At 55.0% G+C, this 17,472-nt stretch overlaps 6 protein-coding genes across 6 annotated transcripts; 3 read left to right on the top strand and 3 right to left on the bottom strand.

Annotated features, from left to right (window-relative positions):
• Positions 1-130: 130 nt before the first annotated feature.
• On the bottom strand, positions 131-1,162 carry CHGG_06510 (uncharacterized protein; the record flags this gene model as incomplete). The annotated part of the gene is made up of 2 exons (XM_001222604.1): positions 131-320; positions 384-1,162. 2 exons carry the CDS (start codon positions 1,160-1,162, stop codon positions 131-133), a joined length of 969 nt encoding a protein of 322 aa, XP_001222605.1.
• Positions 1,163-2,904: 1,742 nt separating this feature from the next.
• On the bottom strand, positions 2,905-6,823 carry CHGG_06509 (uncharacterized protein; the record flags this gene model as incomplete). The annotated part of the gene is made up of 5 exons (XM_001222603.1): positions 2,905-3,125; positions 3,255-3,506; positions 3,564-5,311; positions 5,367-6,086; positions 6,141-6,823. 5 exons carry the CDS (start codon positions 6,821-6,823, stop codon positions 2,905-2,907), a joined length of 3,624 nt encoding a protein of 1,207 aa, XP_001222604.1.
• Positions 6,824-8,339: 1,516 nt separating this feature from the next.
• On the top strand, positions 8,340-11,977 carry CHGG_06508 (uncharacterized protein; the record flags this gene model as incomplete). The annotated part of the gene is made up of 5 exons (XM_001222602.1): positions 8,340-9,674; positions 9,735-10,625; positions 10,684-10,757; positions 10,917-11,547; positions 11,699-11,977. 5 exons carry the CDS (start codon positions 8,340-8,342, stop codon positions 11,975-11,977), a joined length of 3,210 nt encoding a protein of 1,069 aa, XP_001222603.1.
• Positions 11,978-13,063: 1,086 nt separating this feature from the next.
• On the top strand, positions 13,064-13,387 carry CHGG_06507 (uncharacterized protein; the record flags this gene model as incomplete). The annotated part of the gene is made up of 2 exons (XM_001222601.1): positions 13,064-13,084; positions 13,160-13,387. The coding sequence occupies 2 exons, from the start codon at positions 13,064-13,066 to the stop codon at positions 13,385-13,387; spliced, it is 249 nt and encodes an 82-aa protein (XP_001222602.1).
• Positions 13,388-13,753: 366 nt separating this feature from the next.
• CHGG_06506 (uncharacterized protein) lies at positions 13,754-16,663 on the bottom strand (the record flags this gene model as incomplete). Its single annotated transcript, XM_001222600.1, has 2 exons — positions 13,754-16,531; positions 16,607-16,663. The coding sequence occupies 2 exons, from the start codon at positions 16,661-16,663 to the stop codon at positions 13,754-13,756; spliced, it is 2,835 nt and encodes a 944-aa protein (XP_001222601.1).
• Positions 16,664-17,145: 482 nt separating this feature from the next.
• On the top strand, positions 17,146-17,418 carry CHGG_06505 (uncharacterized protein; the record flags this gene model as incomplete). The annotated part of the gene is made up of 2 exons (XM_001222599.1): positions 17,146-17,193; positions 17,260-17,418. The coding sequence occupies 2 exons, from the start codon at positions 17,146-17,148 to the stop codon at positions 17,416-17,418; spliced, it is 207 nt and encodes a 68-aa protein (XP_001222600.1).
• Positions 17,419-17,472: the final 54 nt, after the last annotated feature.

Raw genomic sequence — 17,472 nt, 5'->3', positions numbered from 1 at the left:
GTCAGAAGACGGCGGCGCGGCGCTTGCAACGGCTTGCCGTCTTGAAACTTAAACCCGAGCTCCCCCCAAAAATGGTTGCTGCTGGCGCTTCCACCGTCCTAGTTGGAAAATTGCACCGGGGGCTCCAAGTTTAACCCTTATACGGCTTGGGGCCGACCATGAGCTCAGGCTTGACGAGGGTGTCAAACTCCTCCTCAGTTAGCGCCTTCAGTTCCATGGCGCTCTCTTTGAGCGTCAAGCCCTTCTTGTGCGCGTTCTTGGCCACCTTGCTGGCCATGTCGTAGCCGATCTTGGGGTTGAGGCACGTAACCAGCATAAGCCTGGCAAAAGTAGACCGATGTCAGCCTGGCAAGGGGTATAGTTCACCAAGGACGGAAACTTACGACTCCTTCATGATGCTAGCAATCTTCTCCTCGTTCGCCTGGAGCCCAACCACCAGGTTGCGCTCAAAGCTACGCATGCCGTCCGATAGCAGCCGGACGCTGTGCAACAGGTTGCGGATCACCAGCGGCTTATAGACGTTGAGCTCGAACTGGCCGTTCATGCCGCCGATGGTGCACGCCACGTGGTTGCCCATGACCTGCGCGCACACCATGGTGAGCGCCTCGCACTGCGTCGGGTTGACCTTGCCGGGCATGATGGAGCTCCCAGGCTCGTTCTCGGGCAGCACCAACTCGCCGAGTCCGCAGCGCGGGCCGCTGCCCAGGTAGCGGATGTCCTGCGCAATCTTGCTGAGCGATGCCGCAAGCGTGTTGAGGCTGCCGTGCGCCTGCACGATGGCATCGTGCGCCGCCAGCGCCTCGAACTTGTTTGGCGCCGTCTTAAACTCGGTGCCTGTCATCTTGCTGACCTCCTCCGCGATCCCCTCGGCGAAGCCCTCAAACGTGTTGATACCCGTCCCGACTGCGGTGCCGCCCTGCGCCAGGAGACGCAGGTCTGGTAGCGAGCTCTCAACGCGCTTGATGCCGAAGTCGAGCTGCGCGACGTAGCCGCTGAACTCTTGCGCCAGCGTCAGGGGGGTGGCGTCCTGCAGGTGGGTGCGCCCAATCTTGATGATCTTCTTGGCCTCGAAGTCGTCCACCTTGGCCTGTAGTGCCGTCCGCAGGCTGCGCAGCGCCGGGATCAGCTCGCCTTCGATCTCTAGGACGGCAGCGATATGCATGACGGTCGGGAAGGTGTCGTTGGACGAGGCGGAGCGGTTGACGTGGTCGTTAGGGTGCACCGGCTTCTTAGAACCCATGGTCCCACCGAGAATCTCGATCGCCCGGTTGCTGATGACCTCGTTGGCGTTCATGTTGGACTGCGTGCCGGAGCCTGTCTGCCAAACGACGAGAGGGAAGTGGTCGAGCAGCTTGAGGTCTGCCACCTCCTTCGCGGCCTGCTGAATGGCCTTGCCAATGGCGGGATCTAAAGATCAGAAGGTGGTTGGATTAGCTTCCGTAGACGACGGGCTCAGACACCAGGCGATGGAGGGCGCGTACCGAGGCCATAGCGCATATTGACCGTCGCCGCAGCGCCCTTCAGGATGCCGAACGCCTTGACGATGGGCGGCGGCATCCGGTCCTGGGGCTGGTTGATGCGGAAATTCTCGAGCGAGCGTTCCGTCTGCGCCCCCCAGTACTTGTCGGCCTGCACCTGTACCTCGCCAAAGGCATCGCTCTCGGTTCTCGTCTGGGCGGCCATCCTTGTCGCACTACCGTGGAAGTATCTTTGGTGCTGGTGCTGAATTGCGGGGATTGCCGGGCGGGTTGCAAATGACGAAACCGGGGCATAGGCCGGCGCTCGGGATGATGCGTTCAGGCATGTGCTGAGGGGTCTGATGGCTGTCCTCGGCACACCAAGGCTGCCGCCCATTGCGGGCCCGGACACACGAACCGATCGAAGCATGCTGGAAGTCTCCCGACTCCTCTGTCAAAGCTAAAAGTCGGCCTGTAACCGAGTGCGGGAGGTAATCTGAGCTTTAAAAACCGCAGAAATGCGCCCGTGATGCGAAATTCGGTAATATGATACTCAAAAGATTTCCCAGAGATAGTGATATGGGACAAGTTAATGACGATGCGCAAGAATTGCACGCCTTCTTTTTTTATTTTTTATTTCCCTCAATGCCGACCAATTTGTTCTCTCGGTGTCGGGATCCTGGTCCCCAACAAACTTTGGCTGATCCGGTTCCCGGGTCCGGAAGATTCCGATCGCGAATCGGCAACATGGTTCGGAAGCCAACAAAAGTCAAACCCCCCTGTCACATCGCGAACCGCAAGTTTCCCATAGCAACGACGAGCCCCTGAAATTCGGACCAAGAACAAAACACAGCGGAGAAGAGGTAGTTACGAAGTAGATGAGCAAGGCGACGAACGCCCGATGGTTCGTAATTGCAACGCAATTCCATTGCAGCTATCAATTATACTTGGTACAAAAGAACCCAGTGCCTGCAGGAGTGGCAGCAACTCTCCCGATAAATATTTACAACCCCTGAAAATTGGCCCCTGAATAGGTTGCTCCTCCCGTGCCTCCTCTCAGATACTATATAGGTCAACACCATCCTAACCCAACACCATTACCGAGTCCGCACACAAATAATATCATCCCGTCACACTTCCAGGTCGTACCACGTTTAACCTGCCAGTCAAGCCGCCCTAGATGTACCGCTTCTTCCGCAACAAGCCAATCTCGATGTCGGTAACCAAGACCATCAACGAGATGCAATTGGAGTGCGCCGCCTTTCGACTCGGGACCGAGTCGAACCAAATAATGAAAAGGTATTGAGAAGGCTGTTTTGTTTTGTTTTTTTTTTTTTTTTTTTTTGGTCCGGGCGGCCATGTCAGGTGTCCCTGGGTGCGAGCCGAATCGCATTGGACCATTGGACCCATACAGAACGAAAACATCGAGGGTAGTACACTGTCGCCCTCAAGAATTGAGCGTCTTGACCATCATATTGATCTTCCGCTTATCCGTGACGAGCAGGGCGCGAGCACAGAGCGCTGAATTGATGGCGCCCACGACCCTGTGGAAACTGCTTGCCGCGCCCTTCTCTTGCGTTAAGCGAGCGATGCTGAGTTGGTTGCGCTTGCCGTGCTCAATGACCGTCATTAGCTCTACAGCAAATGACACCTCTTTCAATTTCAAGTCTAGGCGTAGGTTAGTCAACGGTGCCAATTTTGGTGATGGGGAGCGGAACCCACAATTCTTGGCACCCACCCGGGCAAAGATGATATTGCGTTCCTTGTCGACTTCAACATCTCTGACCCCGTACTTACGCCACTCGCGAAGCAAGATGGCCACCTCCTGCCGAGCACGCCGCTTGAGAATGTTGAAGCAGAGGTGCCGCATGGCTGGCTTGACTCGGAAAAGACGCGCTAGCCAATTCTGCTGCACTTCAATCTTGCGGATGCCCCCGTCGCTTTCAGACCAGACGCTCTGCGATGTACCACTCATAATTCTGTGTTCTCTACTGGCCCTTTTTTTTGCTATCTTCTCAGGGCGGTTGCGAACATCGTCGGGATCAGAATCTAGTTCCTAGATTAGCAGATGGATAGCGCCTGGTTTCTCACGGAGGTCCTGCTTACCCGCAAGCGACATCTTTGCCTCATCCTTAGCACCCTTCCAAAAAGCGAATCCAAACGACTTCTTTTTTTGCACATGTCGGAGTGAGGTATCGTCCGTGGTCTGCAGCATCGGGCGATTAGGCTGACTGGCTTGCGAATCTACGATGATATCTTGAGATTGGACGCTGCTATCGGTCACAGTTGCAAAGCTCGATCCGCTAGCATTCTCTTTTGAGTTGCGTTTGAACCAGGATGAAACCCTCTTCTTGGGTGCGCCGGCGTCGGTGCCATTTCCGTCCGTTGGCGGACTCGTTTGTTGCGAGCCATGAGAGGCGCGTCTCTGAGCGTCCTGAGCGGAGGGGACCGCCGCTGGCTTAGTAGCGCCTGTTTTTCGAGAGACTTTGCGAACATTGAGAGGCTCGGGGATCTTGGCCGGGTAGTCACCCCCCATTGCTGACGGCGAATTAACCACACGTATGGTATTCTCGGCTCTCGCCAAAAAGTCCAACCCTTTGTTCTTAACACGGGTGGGTGTCTCCAGAGAGGTCGAAGCGACGTCGTGCCTACCGCCGTTGCGTCTCACGCGTTCATCCAGCGTTTTCTCATAAATGGAAGGCAGTGGCCTCGTATCCTTACCCCGTCGGTCGTACACAGGCTCAGAAACGGCCCGGCGCTCAGGGACAGGGACATCCAGTTTCAAGTGGGGCTCGTAGGATTTCGTTAGCAAAGAGGAAGATTCGGTTTTCGGATCACACTTGCGAATCGACAGAGGCGAGATGGTTTTCTGAGACGGGACAGGTGGTAGCGGTCTATTGTCCCAGGGACGGCCACCTGACGCAGAAGCCGGGCGTTCCTGCACCACTGGAAGTGTCCCCAAAGAGAGCATGAAGGGGCTGGCTTCGCGAGAGTCAGCGCCGACTTCCCCAGACTCCGACATGAGGAGGGAGCTCCGGAAAGCCTCGTCACAGTCGCGAGCGATACGGTGGCCGAGTTGCTCCAGCTCCTCGGTCCAGATAAAAGTATCGTCGGTTGTGTCACCGACGTCCATCATCGACCGAGCAGTGGTGACTTGATGAGCATCCGAGTCAATAGTATGGTTGGAAGGGGAAAGCGTATCACGGCCGTATGCGACATCGTCACCAGCAGTGCTAGCTGGCGCGGCCAGTGACGCATGGCGGTTCCGGCGGTGATGGTTACCCTTGTTGCGAATGCTCGAAAAGTCGACGGAACGCTTGGATCGGTTGTTCGCGCGAACACGAGGATTGCTCTGTTGACTACGGATGGAGCTCATCGAGGTGTGAGGCGATCTTAGCTGACCGGTGGTGCTCGTCCGCCGTGAGCCAGCTCCTCCCCGCTGGCGGAAGGAGCCATTTACCGATCGGTATGAGCGGTATGAATGGGAAACGCTGGTCGGAGACGGCCCAACTCCCGGCTCAGGGGTGTTGCGGTGGATGATGATTTTGGCATGGCTCACCTGCGAACTGCATGGCTGCAGGACACGGGATGCATTGTAGGGATCGTAGCTCCGGACGGTGCCGACATCGTCAACGTCCGCAACATTGGAGATCACCGTGAACCGGGACACGGTCCGGGTATGGCCATTGCGACCGGGTTTCGTGAACTGGCAAGTCGAAATGCGCTTCCCCCAATTGGGTGGTTTGAGGTGATGGAAGTCGCTCTTCGAGATCGGCACATTGTTGTTATAATTCTCCAGCTGAGCCTCACGGTGATTGTAGAGTAGCCAGTAGAATAACTTTTGGTCATTTGGCCTAGTATCCAGATTAGAATCGAACCTTGTATGTCGCGTGCGGCAACACAACTTACTTTTCCTGTCGAAGCTTCTCTTGCAGAGCAGATTCCGAGTACGTATGCCAAAGAGCTTTCAGCTGACGCAAGATTTGAATATCAATTTCTTCCGGCGTAGGCGCGGTACCCAGGGTGCGCAGGGCATCCTGAGACTGTCCATCCCACCTTTGGTACTCGTCAAGATAGTCGTATTTTTTGATGAGTGCGTGTCGCCACATTTGCTTCATGGTAATGCGGTGCGCGGGCTGGTCCACCAGGATTCGCCGGACGAGGTCTTTGGCCTCCCTTGTAAGGTGCAGGGGCATCTTGTAGTCTGCACGCTTCGCCTTGGTCAACATGACGGCCATGTCGTCATCGTCGAATGGGAGGCGCCCGGCCAACATTGCAAATAGAATCACGCCCATGCTCCAGATATCCACGGCCGAGCCCTTATAGTACTGGTGACGAAGCAGTTCAGGCGCAGCATAGTGGGGGCTTCCGCAGGCCGTTCGGAGCTGGTGGTTGGGGTTCTGCTGCAGGGCTGCCATGCCAAAGTCGGCAATCTTGATTTGACCATTCGCCTTCAGCAGGATGTTCTCCGGCTTGAGATCGCGATGGCATATGTTGAAGGTGTGGCAGTATTCGAGCGCCGTCATGATCTGGCGGAAGTAGAAGATGGCTTCTTCCTCCTGGAGCGGGCCATTCCAGTTGATAAACTCGAAGAGGTCCCCCTTCTCGACGTACTCGGTGACTAGGTAGCTAGAGAGACGTCAGCAAGGCACAAAAGCGGAGAATTACGAATCCACGGCTTACATTTCCGAGCGATTTTCCCAGATATCAAGAAGCTCGATGATGTTGGGGTGGCGAATGAGCTTGAGAATAGCGACCTCTCGCTCAATAGCCAGCGGCATCCGGCGGAGACCACCGTCTGCACCGATGGTGGGCTTTCTGTAGTCGATGTGGTCCAAGTTCGCCAGACTACCAGCTTGGGTCATGTGGGCGGTGCTCTTGGCCACAATCTTGACTGCCACCAGTTGATGGGAAACTCGATGGCGGGCTAGGCGGACCCGTGCCGATGATCCCTTGCCCAGCGTTTTGCCGAGCTGCCACGGGCCGATGTGAGTTTTGAGTTGGCGCGTGCTAGACGCGGTCGAGGAGACGTTAGAGAACTGGGAAACGCGCCGGGCATCAGAGGAAGCATCTTGGGTGTCCTGGGTGATGGCAGTGAGGCGGGGGTTGGCTAGACTAGGCTCAACTTGCACTGCCGGGGCAGGCATGCGGTGAGTACGCTGCTCGGCGGGAGCATAGTTGACGGTAACAACGGGATTTGAGCGCCTACGATCGGCGTTTTTGATCTTGGACAAGACGTGATTCTCAACATCGGCGACTTGGTGTCGGCGGTTGACGTGGGAGACAGTGGCATAATTGAGTCTCTGGGCTGCGTCACCGAATGGCTGGCGGGCGGGCGGCTGTCGGGAAGTGCTATGGTGATCCATGACGTCCAGATCAACGAGCGATCACTCAATGCATCGTCGACCGAGAAGACGGTTAAAAAGGCAACTGAGCTGTAACGCAAGTGGAACTGATGCGGGCAGGGCCGATATTATTAGTGTTGAGGCGTGAACACGGAAGATAAGGTAACCCAGAGCTGCGCGGGGAAATGAGCGACGCCCACGAGCGTGGAGGGTGGTGGGAAGATTCCCGACGTTTACTGCAGTTGTAATAGGAAGCAAGTAAACGAGAGAGGTTGGGAGGGAGGGGAAATGGAGGAAGGAAGAGAGCGGACGTGACCAACAACAACACGCCTGTCGGTGTGTGCAGGACCGACGAAGGCTGGCGATAGCAAATGAGTGAAACCTCAGGAGCGGGAATGTTTTTTTTTGCTTCGAGTTCCAGTGGCGGGGACCCTCGGCGCAGGCACTTTGGGACTTAGGTACTGTGTAAAAGTAAATATTTGGGAAGGAGGGGCCAACAGTGCCAACTCAGGAATGTTGTGTCTCGGCCGTTTGGGCAGGATGGCAGCACTCGTTGTATGCGCAAATAGAGAATAGACCCACCGCAGAGCATAGGTCTCTCGCCTCATTTACCTCGTTCATGTTGCAGATGTCGGATCCTCCCAGAATGGGGGACCACCCACGGCTTTCACCCCATACCCAAGTGCTTAGGTGGACTGGCATCTCCTCGAATCACCGACTCTCCGGGTTGAGTGCTGTGCTCAGAACCATCATGTGCACCACATCGCCAAGTGCCTAGTAGACCTGGAGCGGACAGCTCGTTGGACGATCACGAATACCTGGCTACCTGCCGAGGTAGGTTGCCTTCATACACTTGAATGGCAGGATATTCATGACTGACGCAACGGCCCACGGTTGGCAGAAGGTTCCATTTCTGGTATGAAATATCGGAGGCCAGGGTGACTGGTATGCGGCCACATGCCATCATGGCACGCATGCCTGACTGTGTGATAGGTATTCCAAGGTGAGGAGCTGGGAAGGGAGGACGTTGATGGGCCGAGTGGGGCGCAGCTCAAGCGTTGTGTGATCTGTACGACTAATACCACTCCATGCAATGATAAGGTATCGGCTCGCAACAACTGATGCTGTGAGTATGGAAAGGCCCCAAGTCGAACCATCAAATATCAATTAGCATTGATTTTGTGAGCTTATATAATTGTACAAAAAACACTTCTGATCCAAGATCTCAGCCTTGATATCTTATGTGGGATGTTTTGTCACGTATTTTGCGCGTCACAGACCCCGTACAGTACGCATGATTACCCCGCCCACACGACTTTTACGTGGGTTTGTACGAATACGCAACCACTTTACAGAATGTGAAGGCGCGTCGCGTTTTCCTAACCCACGGTCTTTCCCCAAACCAATCCTCGGCCACTTCCACCAATTCCAGTCGGTTCCCCTACGACCTACCCCGCCCACAGAGATTCACCGATGAGCAAATTAAGACCTGGAACCTACGTTTAAATCCGAGATACGATCTCCAGCGACTGGCGCGATGTCCGACTGCGTCTTTGGCAACGGGTCACGAGAAGACGAACCCCTCCCTGTCCCTTCTCTACGAACCCCCGCCAACCAGCCTGCCGGTCGACATGGTGGAGCTGACCCTTTCCGCTTTCTCCGATTGAGAGGCGGCGATGGTTCGCTTGGATACGATCAAGATGACGATGAGGCATCCTCGGTAGAGAACGATGTCGCATCTGCCTCGCGGCGCACGGCGATATCACGGCCACGAAATGGCCCGGGGATTTCTGGGTTTCAACCAGGTGCGATCGTTCGTGTCAAGGTTGAAAATTTTGTCACATACGAAGAGGCCGAGTTTTTCCTCGGCCCCAACCTGAACATGGTCATCGGGCCCAACGGCACGGGGAAAAGCTCGCTCGTTTGCGCCATCTGTTTGGGGTTGGGTTACTCTTCGAACGTTCTGGGTCGGGCGAGCGCTTTTGGGGAGTTTGTCAAGCACGGCAAGGACGAAGCCGGGATCGAGGTTGAGCTGCAAAAGCTACCAGAACACTCGGAAAATCCCATCGTTGGGCTTACCATCCGACGAGAAGATAATAGCCGAAAATTCACAATCAATGGGCAGAGGGCATCACACAGGGAAATCCAGAAGCTCATGCGGTCATTCAGGATACAGATCGACAACCTGTGCCAGTTCTTACCTCAGGACAAGGTGGCCGAATTCGCCGCCCTCACGCCGATCGAGTTGCTCGAAAAGACCCTCCATGCGGCCGCGCCGGAAGAAATGATAAGTTGGCGAGCCCAGCTTCGGGATCACTTCAAGCTGCAGAAGGACACTGAACACAACGGCGAAAAGATCCGCGAGGAGCTCCGCAAGATGGAGGCCCGCCAGCAGGTGCTCCAGGCCGATGTCGAAAAGCTGCGGGAAAGGAAAGCGATCCAGGAGGCAATTGAAGATTACAACAAGCTGCGGGTAGTGGTCAAGTACTATGATGCCCGAAACAAATTCAAGGAAGCAAAGGTGCGAAAAGCCGACGCTGAACGTTCTCTCAGGCGACTCTACGATAGTGTTGCGCCTGCGCTTGCGGCCGTCAACAGGAAGCAGGAATACCAGGCTAAGGTCAAGCTGGTCGTGGCCGACAGGCAACGTCGGCTACAGGCGGCCGATGCTGCCGCTAACGCGGCTATTAGCCAAGTCGAAGCCGTTCAGACCAAGTCTCAAGAGCTGGCTGGACGGAAGGAGGCGGAGCAGGCGAATTTTGTCGCCAAAAGACAGGAACTTGGCCGTCTCCGGAAGAATATCACCGATTTAGAAGCCGGCTATCGCCAGGCACCTCCAGAGTTCGACGCTGCTGATTGGAATAGGAAAATCGTAGGTTTTTCTTTTCCCCGTGATGCCCACCGGATCTCCATACTGACCGCCCGAGTACAGCGAGAACAAGAGCATCAAGCTCGTGAAAAGGGGAAAGAATCCGAGGAGGCGGCAGAAGAATTGAAGCGAGTGCGGATGAAGGCCACCGAGACTCGAGAACAGTTGAAAAGACTGCAATCCAGTGTTCAAGATCTGGATTCGCAGCAAGGCCAGCTTCTCACTCAGCTGAAGAGAATCAATAACGACGTTGCTAAGGGTTGGGAGTGGTTGAAGGACAACCAGCAAAGCTTCGAGAAGGAGGTTTTTGGCCCTCCGATGCTCACGTGTTCTGTCAAGGACAAGCGGTACATCGACCTTGTTCAGTCCATCCTCCAAACAGACGACTTCTTATGCTTCACGGCGCAGACTAGAGAGGATCACAAAAAGCTCAGCAACCAATTCTACGGCGAGATGGGGCTCTCCGTGACGATCCGCTCCTGTTTTACACAATATAGTTCCTTCAAGCCGCCTCTGCCCAAAGAAGAGTTATCGAATCTGGGTTTCGACGGTTATGTCAGCGACTATCTCGATGGACCAGAACCGGTGCTTGCTATGCTTTGCTCCGAAAGAAAGATGCACGCATCGGCCGTGTCCATTCGGGATATTACTGACGAACAGTTCGACCAGATCCAGCGGGCGGAAAAGCTCATACAATTCGCTGCGGGCAGACAGTTGTACCGTATCACGCGTAGAAGAGAGTATGGTCCAGGGGCCGTTTCCACGCGGGTTACCCAGTTTGCAAAAGGCCGCTTCTGGGCCGATCAACCAGTGGATGCGGCCGAGAAAACCGAGCTCCAGCGGGAAATCGAGGAACTCAGAGCACAACTCGCCGCTATGAAAGAGCATTACGACGCCACGGATGCCAAGTATGTGGAAGCGGGGACGGAAAAGAAGCACATCTTGCACAAGATTGTATGTTACTCACATACGGTTAACACCTTTTGGTTCGAATTTTGCTGACGTGAAGTAGACGGAATTGCGGTCCGCGAAAAGCGAGCTGCAACGCGAGTACACAAAGTGGCAGACGTTGCCGGACAAGATAAGGTACGGCTGCTCAACTTGAAGACGGCATCACGCTTCTCACTGACATGGATGCAGAATCTGAAAAAACGGCGCTTCAGGCGAAACTGAACAAGAGCTCAAAGAATGCAAAGGCCGCAAACTGGAGCTTGAAAAGTTTCAGGACCAAATTGCTCTTGAAAGGGCCCAGGGCAGTTCTCGGGGCATCACACGCAAAATAATGGGTATTCGAAAGGCACGCGAGGCCATGTTAGAGGCACAAGTGATTCTCATGGAGGCAGAGTCGGACGTGGGTGTCCTCAAGGCTAAGAACTTGGAGATCACCCAGCAACTAGAGGAAAGCAAAATGTCAGTCAAGCAGATCGGCGACGAACTGAACCAGCAACGCAACATTGCCGCCGAGGCCAAAGAGGAAGCTGTCAGCATTTTGACGGAGGAGAACAAGGACGAATTGCGGGACAAGGCGATGGGTAAAACGGTCGAAGACATCGACCAAGCGATTCAGGTGGAAAAGACGAAGCTAGAGGTCATTCAAGCCAGCAATCCGGCGGCGCTGGAAGAGTACGAACGATACGCAGTCAGGATCGAGAGAGAACGTGTCAACCAGGCGAATCACGACATCAAGATGGCAGAGCTCGATGAACGCATACGCAACGTTAAAAGCCAGTGGGAGCCCAAATTAGATCAGCTCGTCAGCCAGATCAACGATGCCTTCAGCTACAATTTTGAGCAGATCAGTTGCGCGGGTGAAGTGGGCGTGCACAAGGATGAAGACTTTGAGAAGTGGGCCATCGAGATCAAAGTCAAAATTCCGGTATGTGGTTTGATACTCACCGAGATTGACTCCCAGGAAGACTAACCGAGTTGGGTACAGCGAAAACGAGACTCTCCAACGCCTAGACCAACACCGCCAGTCGGGGGGTGAGCGGGCTGTTTCGACAATTTTTTACCTGATGGCGTTGCAGTCGATGGCGCAGGCGCCGTTCCGCGTTGTGGACGAGATCAACCAGGGCATGGACCCGCGCAACGAGCGCATGGTACACGAGCGCATGGTGGAGGTCGCCTGTCGAGAGCACACAAGCCAGTACTTCCTCATCACGCCCAAGCTGTTATCGGGGTTGCGGTACGACGAGCGGATGCGCGTGCACACCATCGTTAGCGGCGAGTATGTGGACAGTCGGGGTACTGAGAAGATGAATTTTGCGAACTTTGTCAAGATCCAGCGGAGGTTGGCGGTTCGTTAAGAGGGACATCTGGAATGGAACGAATCTAGGTGATCTAGGCGAAATGAATCGAGTAGGAAAAGGGAGGGAGGGAAAGTGGGGGATGGTACGGTTGCCCGGCGTTTTCATGATCACGGCGACATGAGAGGGATGATACCCAAGTATTCAGTTATGATGATGCCCAAGACGCTTGGCATCTGGCATCCCGTTGCTCATTGGGATAGATACTTCAAGTTTGAAGACAAGGCACAAAACAGGCTGACAAGGCAGCATGGCTCCATGGGTTGCGTGCTGTGGCCGTGCAACCGTGCTCGGGCAATCGGTAGGGGGTGACGACGGTTGAGAGTGGACCCGGCATGGTGATGGGAGCCAAGCCTCCCGTGGCCCACCCGACGGGTAATGACGTCATAGTAACTAATCTGTATACTCAATGCAACCACCCCACCCCCAGAGGAGCAAAGGCCAGCGGCTGAATGACCTGACTGTGTGAGTGTGAGTGTCGAGAGTGTGCAATGACTTCACCGCAGCTGGCCACCGTTAAAGCTGCTTGGTTGGCTGGGGTTGGCTGGGGTTGGCTGCGAGATAATGCACCCTCTACATTTCCCCACAGAATCTGTCCTGTTTCTCCGGCCCGGTGTCATCATCGTCCCACGAGAACAAGGCGGAAACAAACCGCACACGAAATGTCTTGCCTTGTTGGATGTGCCTCGAAGTGCTGCAAGGGGAACCGAAGATGTCAGTGGTTGGGCTTGGAAGAAAACATCAACTCAAAATGATACGCAGCCAATAAACGAACAAGCGGGACGGAAGCCGATGGTTTAGTCAGTGACGTCACCGACCACTTACACGATATTTGCCCACTTTCATGATGCGACGACGTAGCAGTCAATAGTTACACAGTAGGTACCTTAGATGCCGTTCTGAATACATATATCATGCCAATGCGTCCTGGTCCTTATTTCAAAAGTTCATCATTCAACAAAACAAAGCCAACAAACATCATCATAACACCATAACGTCGAGCATACAAACCTCGAAGCCAACTATACAACAACGAAACCACCATAACAAAACATCACCAACCCAACTCAGCAAAACATTACCAAAATGGGCGCCGTCGTTTCTTGTGTAAGTGAATACCCATATCACAACCCCACCAACTCTTCCACGTCACCCATACTAATACGCCACTCCCCTTTCCAGATCCAGTCCTGTTTCCGTACTATCGGGCGGACCATCATGGCCATCATCAACGGCATCGGCGGCATCATCATGGCCATCGTGAACGGCATCGTCAACTTCCTCAACATCATCGTCGGCTGCCTGACCTGCAACACCTGCGGCGGGCGCCGCCGCCACAGCGCGGGTCGCACCCACGGCACCACCACCGGCAGGCACCGCGGCTTCGGTAGGCGCAGGCACGTCGTCTAAGAGCGTCGTAGGGAAAGAAAGATGGGATGGATTGCAGACTTTTAGTAGGCGGGCGCACGGGACTTTTTTTTTTGCCGTCTTCGCCATCACGATATATGATGCATCATATGAGATACCCCAATACCCCGAGCGACAGGCTTTTTGCGAATATGAGAGGGAGAAAGGGGGAGGGGAGGGGGGGTTATAGGGAAGGGAAACAGTTGCATTTTAGCAGGCGGGCTGGTTATAACCACTGATTTATCATCTGTCACATTGTTTATAGAGCGAACCACTACTGATTTGATCCGCAAATAATTCCAACATGGTTATGGAATGTATGTACACCGACATGATGTGTGTCATTCATTGCTTCCACCCTTTCAATACTCATCCTTCCTCATCCTCCAACAAATCCTTCGCAAAGAAGCCACAAATCTTCCCCGCGGCCTCCTTCCCAACCAGCGGCTTCAGATCCTCCACCGTCATGTTAGCCACCTCCATGATGTTCTCCGTCTCCAGCACCAAGTTCATGATATTCTTCTGTGTAACGCCGGGTACTGCTCCTAGCATCTCTTGCGGCACCGTGTTGAACACCTGCTCCTCGGCCTGCGGGTCGCTGTCGCCGTCCAGCCCCGCTCGGACCGCCGCGATCGGGTCCGGCTCGTTCTCCTGTGCCTTCAGCCGCTCAAAGATCTCGGCCGTCTCGTACGGCGACGACGACCAGATAATGCGCAGCTTGGGGAAGGCGAGGGTCAGCAGAACGATCTTGCTCTGCAGGTCGTGGGCGCCCGCGCTGGAGGCGCTCACGCTGGCCAGGCTGCCGGACAAGTCGGCGAAGGGCTCAAGCGTGAAGCTCTTGTTCTGATCGAACTCGATCAGCAGCATGGGGCTGCGGTAGTGCTGGAACATGGCCTCGCACTGCGCAAACAGTCGGCCGTCTTTAAAGGAGCTGATGAGATCGCTGATGCTCTTGCGCTCCACGCAAACGGCGGGGCTCAGAATGTAATCGCCGACTGTGAGCATGCAGGGCACGATGATCATGGAGCGGCCGTGCAGGAGGGATGGGAGGGACGAGCGGAACTCGCGCACATCCACCACAACCCGTGGCGGCTGGGCGGTTGCGGCGAGCCTGCCACCGCCCGCAATGCGTGTGTTGATGGTGCGGAGGAAGGCTTCTTGCGGGTCTTCGGCGCCGTGCGCGTCGACAGTCATGACGAGAGACATGCCGGCGCGCTCTTTGATCATCCTGGTAAAGGAATCCTTCTCGCGGCGGACGCTGGAGAGGTATCGCTGTTCCTCAACTGACCCGCCGTAGTAGAGGAAGTATACCCTGACGTTCCGGTCGTTGTGAGACGAGCGGTAGACTTCGACCCGCCGGATGAAGGCGGCGTCTGGCTGGTACATGATGATATACTTTGGTTTGATTTCCTCCAAGACGTGTTCGTCAATATCCCCGTCGTACGCGTGGACCACAACCAGGTCTTGCATTTCGTACAACTGGTAGTAATCGTCCATGTCTTCTAGGGGGTCTGCGACGACGTCTTCTTTTTGTTTCGTTTCTTCTTCGGTAATTTGGACCTCGGCCATCAGCTCGGCCACCTCCCCCGGTTTCTCAAAGTACTGCGCGACGCTACCATTGTCGAGGCGGCCGGGTGCAGCGCCTGTCACTCCGCCACCACGGATGCGGCGTCTCTTGTTCGCGGCAGCCCTACTCTTAGACTGACCTAGGCGGGGATCGACTGCACCGGTGAGGGCCTTCTGATTCTCTGAAAACAAATTGGCGTTTACCTGGGCGAATTCCCGCTTCCACTTGAGATAGTTACGCAACTTCCTCCTCATCATAAAAGCAGCCGACGGCTTGTCCTCTTCCGGATCGTGAAACTCCTCAACCTTTTTCTCGGTCCTTGGCTTGACGTGCATGGTCTGGAGGTAGTCGCGGAGCTGCCGGCATGTGTCGGTATCAGAGCACATGATCAAGATGGTGCCATTGGAATCATCGCGAGCGGCGGGCTCAAAGTAGAGGTCCCTGTCGATTTCCTCCAACACCTCAGCCAGGACGGCCCACTTTGGTAGTTCCTCCAAGACAGGCCGCAAGGAATCAATGTTAGTGATGTTTGGACCCTGCCTCTGGCTGCTAGAGTACACCCGCCTCTTCGCGGTATCAAAAATGACTTGCGCAGCGTCCAAGAACAGCCACGGGGACTGTGTTTGCCTCGTCGTTCCGGGGGCTGGCGAATGAGCGGCGTGGATGGTATCGAGTTGCTGGAGGAAAGAAACGGCGTCGAGCGCGAGAATTGAGTGGAGCATATTCCTCAGAACAGTCAAATCGCCCACGATCTGCTTCGTCTTCCAGCTGACGCGATGCCAGTTAGGATCCAGCTGGCGGCGGACAATGACGTCGAAATTCTTTAGCAAGGCACTGTCAAGATTCCAATCGTCCATTTCTAGCCCGGTGTTGCCCTTTTTGAGCTCTTGGATGCTGACTTCGACGCATTCCATGATGGCATTCTGGATATTACGCATGGCATCTGTCATGGGGACCTCCAGCTCGATCACTTCTGCCTTCTTCTTCCCCTCCAGCGCCTCGGCTACGTGCACGTGAAATCGCGGCCAAAGCGAAGCTTTCCGAAGAAACATGTTTCTCATCATAGTGGCCAGCGGTGAGAAGCCGGTAGTGAAGGGATCTGGGTTGTCCGAGAAGGCTTTGAGAAAACCAACCTTGTTCTTTTGGCGGTAGATCCTGAGAATGAAGGCCTCCAAGGATGTTGCAACAATCCTGTCGGCGTGGAGAACAACCAGACCCGTAATAGTCTCGGGGTTCAGAAGGCCGGTAAGCATGTCGACGACCAGAATGCGGGAGGTGATACTGAAAATGCCCCCAGCGGCGTACATCTTCTCACGGGCTGCTACGCTGGTGAAGTCGGTGTTTACCACGGTCAGGCCGCGGGCCCGGGACGACATGCTGATGGCGGCATGCTCGGCGAGAGCCTCACCAATCCAGGCGTTTTCCCTGTCGTCGGCGGCTAAAACGACGATCAGGTTGTTCCCCGCGGCATCGTACGAGTGGAGAAGATTGGTTACGAGCCGGAGAAGGCCCAGGCCCCGAGCCAAAACGACGAGTTCATCCTCCTTTCGTAGTTCCTCGAAGAGCTTCTGTTGGTAGACCTGGAAGAGGGGAAGGGGGGAGGGTATGAGTGTGAGATTCAGTTGGAGGTAAGAGAGACTTTGCATCCGACGTACCAGAGGCAGCGAGAGCTTCACGGGCTGCACAGGCTGCGTGTTCTCGGCAGCCGACATATGGGGCGCGTTGCTCGATGTCTGGTCTCGAAGGGGACATGAGTGCCGCGGGGACAGTGTTTCGTTGCTGGCAGTTGTCGGGGAATGGCGACTAGCCGCTCGAAGATGGATTGCCAAGATTGTGGTGGTACCGAAGTAAGGTACCCTACCCTGGCGGCCAGCTGAGCACGCCCAGGTGTGCTGCTTTGCCTTTGTGAGCAAAACACTTGCTTTAGGCCGCGTGGGGCCTTCAATACCGACGTCATTGTCACCCCAACACGCCAGCTGAAGTGCGCGTACAAACCCTCCCCCAGCAAGGCTGGGTTCAAAAGGCAAACGAACTCGAGAGGGTTAGAATTTAGAATTTATCCTCTTACACTTCATTTCTCTCGATACCTTCTCCACCAGAAAGGGTCTCACAACTGTTACTCAAGAACAAGTTCCATCTCGAATTCCTGATCCACCTTCATTGATTCAAACCCCCAGGGCACATCGCAAACGCCATGGACTCTTCCCAGACAACCCAACAGCAAAAAGACACCAACCAGCCGGTGAGAAATGGCCCTGCAACTCTCCGTCAAATTTACTGTCGATGTCCTATACTGATACTGAGTCAGACCGGTGGTAACCCGCTGCAGAAGGCAACCGATAGTGTGAAGAATGCATTCCAGGCACACACTGCACACCCTGGTCCAGCCATTCCCAAGGAATTCAATGTCAAGGAGGAGGGAACCAAGGAGGAACGCCGGGCTAAGGCAGAAGAGTTGAACAAGTAAATAATTAGGTGGAGGAAGGAAGCACTTGTCGTATGAAGCACATGCGGTGTATGG

This window comes from Chaetomium globosum, genomic scaffold (genome assembly GCF_000143365.1).
Source record: "Chaetomium globosum CBS 148.51 scaffold_3 genomic scaffold, whole genome shotgun sequence".
In the NCBI taxonomy this organism is placed as follows: Eukaryota; Fungi; Ascomycota; class Sordariomycetes; order Sordariales; family Chaetomiaceae; genus Chaetomium; species Chaetomium globosum.
The sequence above is the reverse complement of the archived record's forward strand: the minus strand, read 5'-3'. Positions and strand labels throughout refer to the sequence as shown.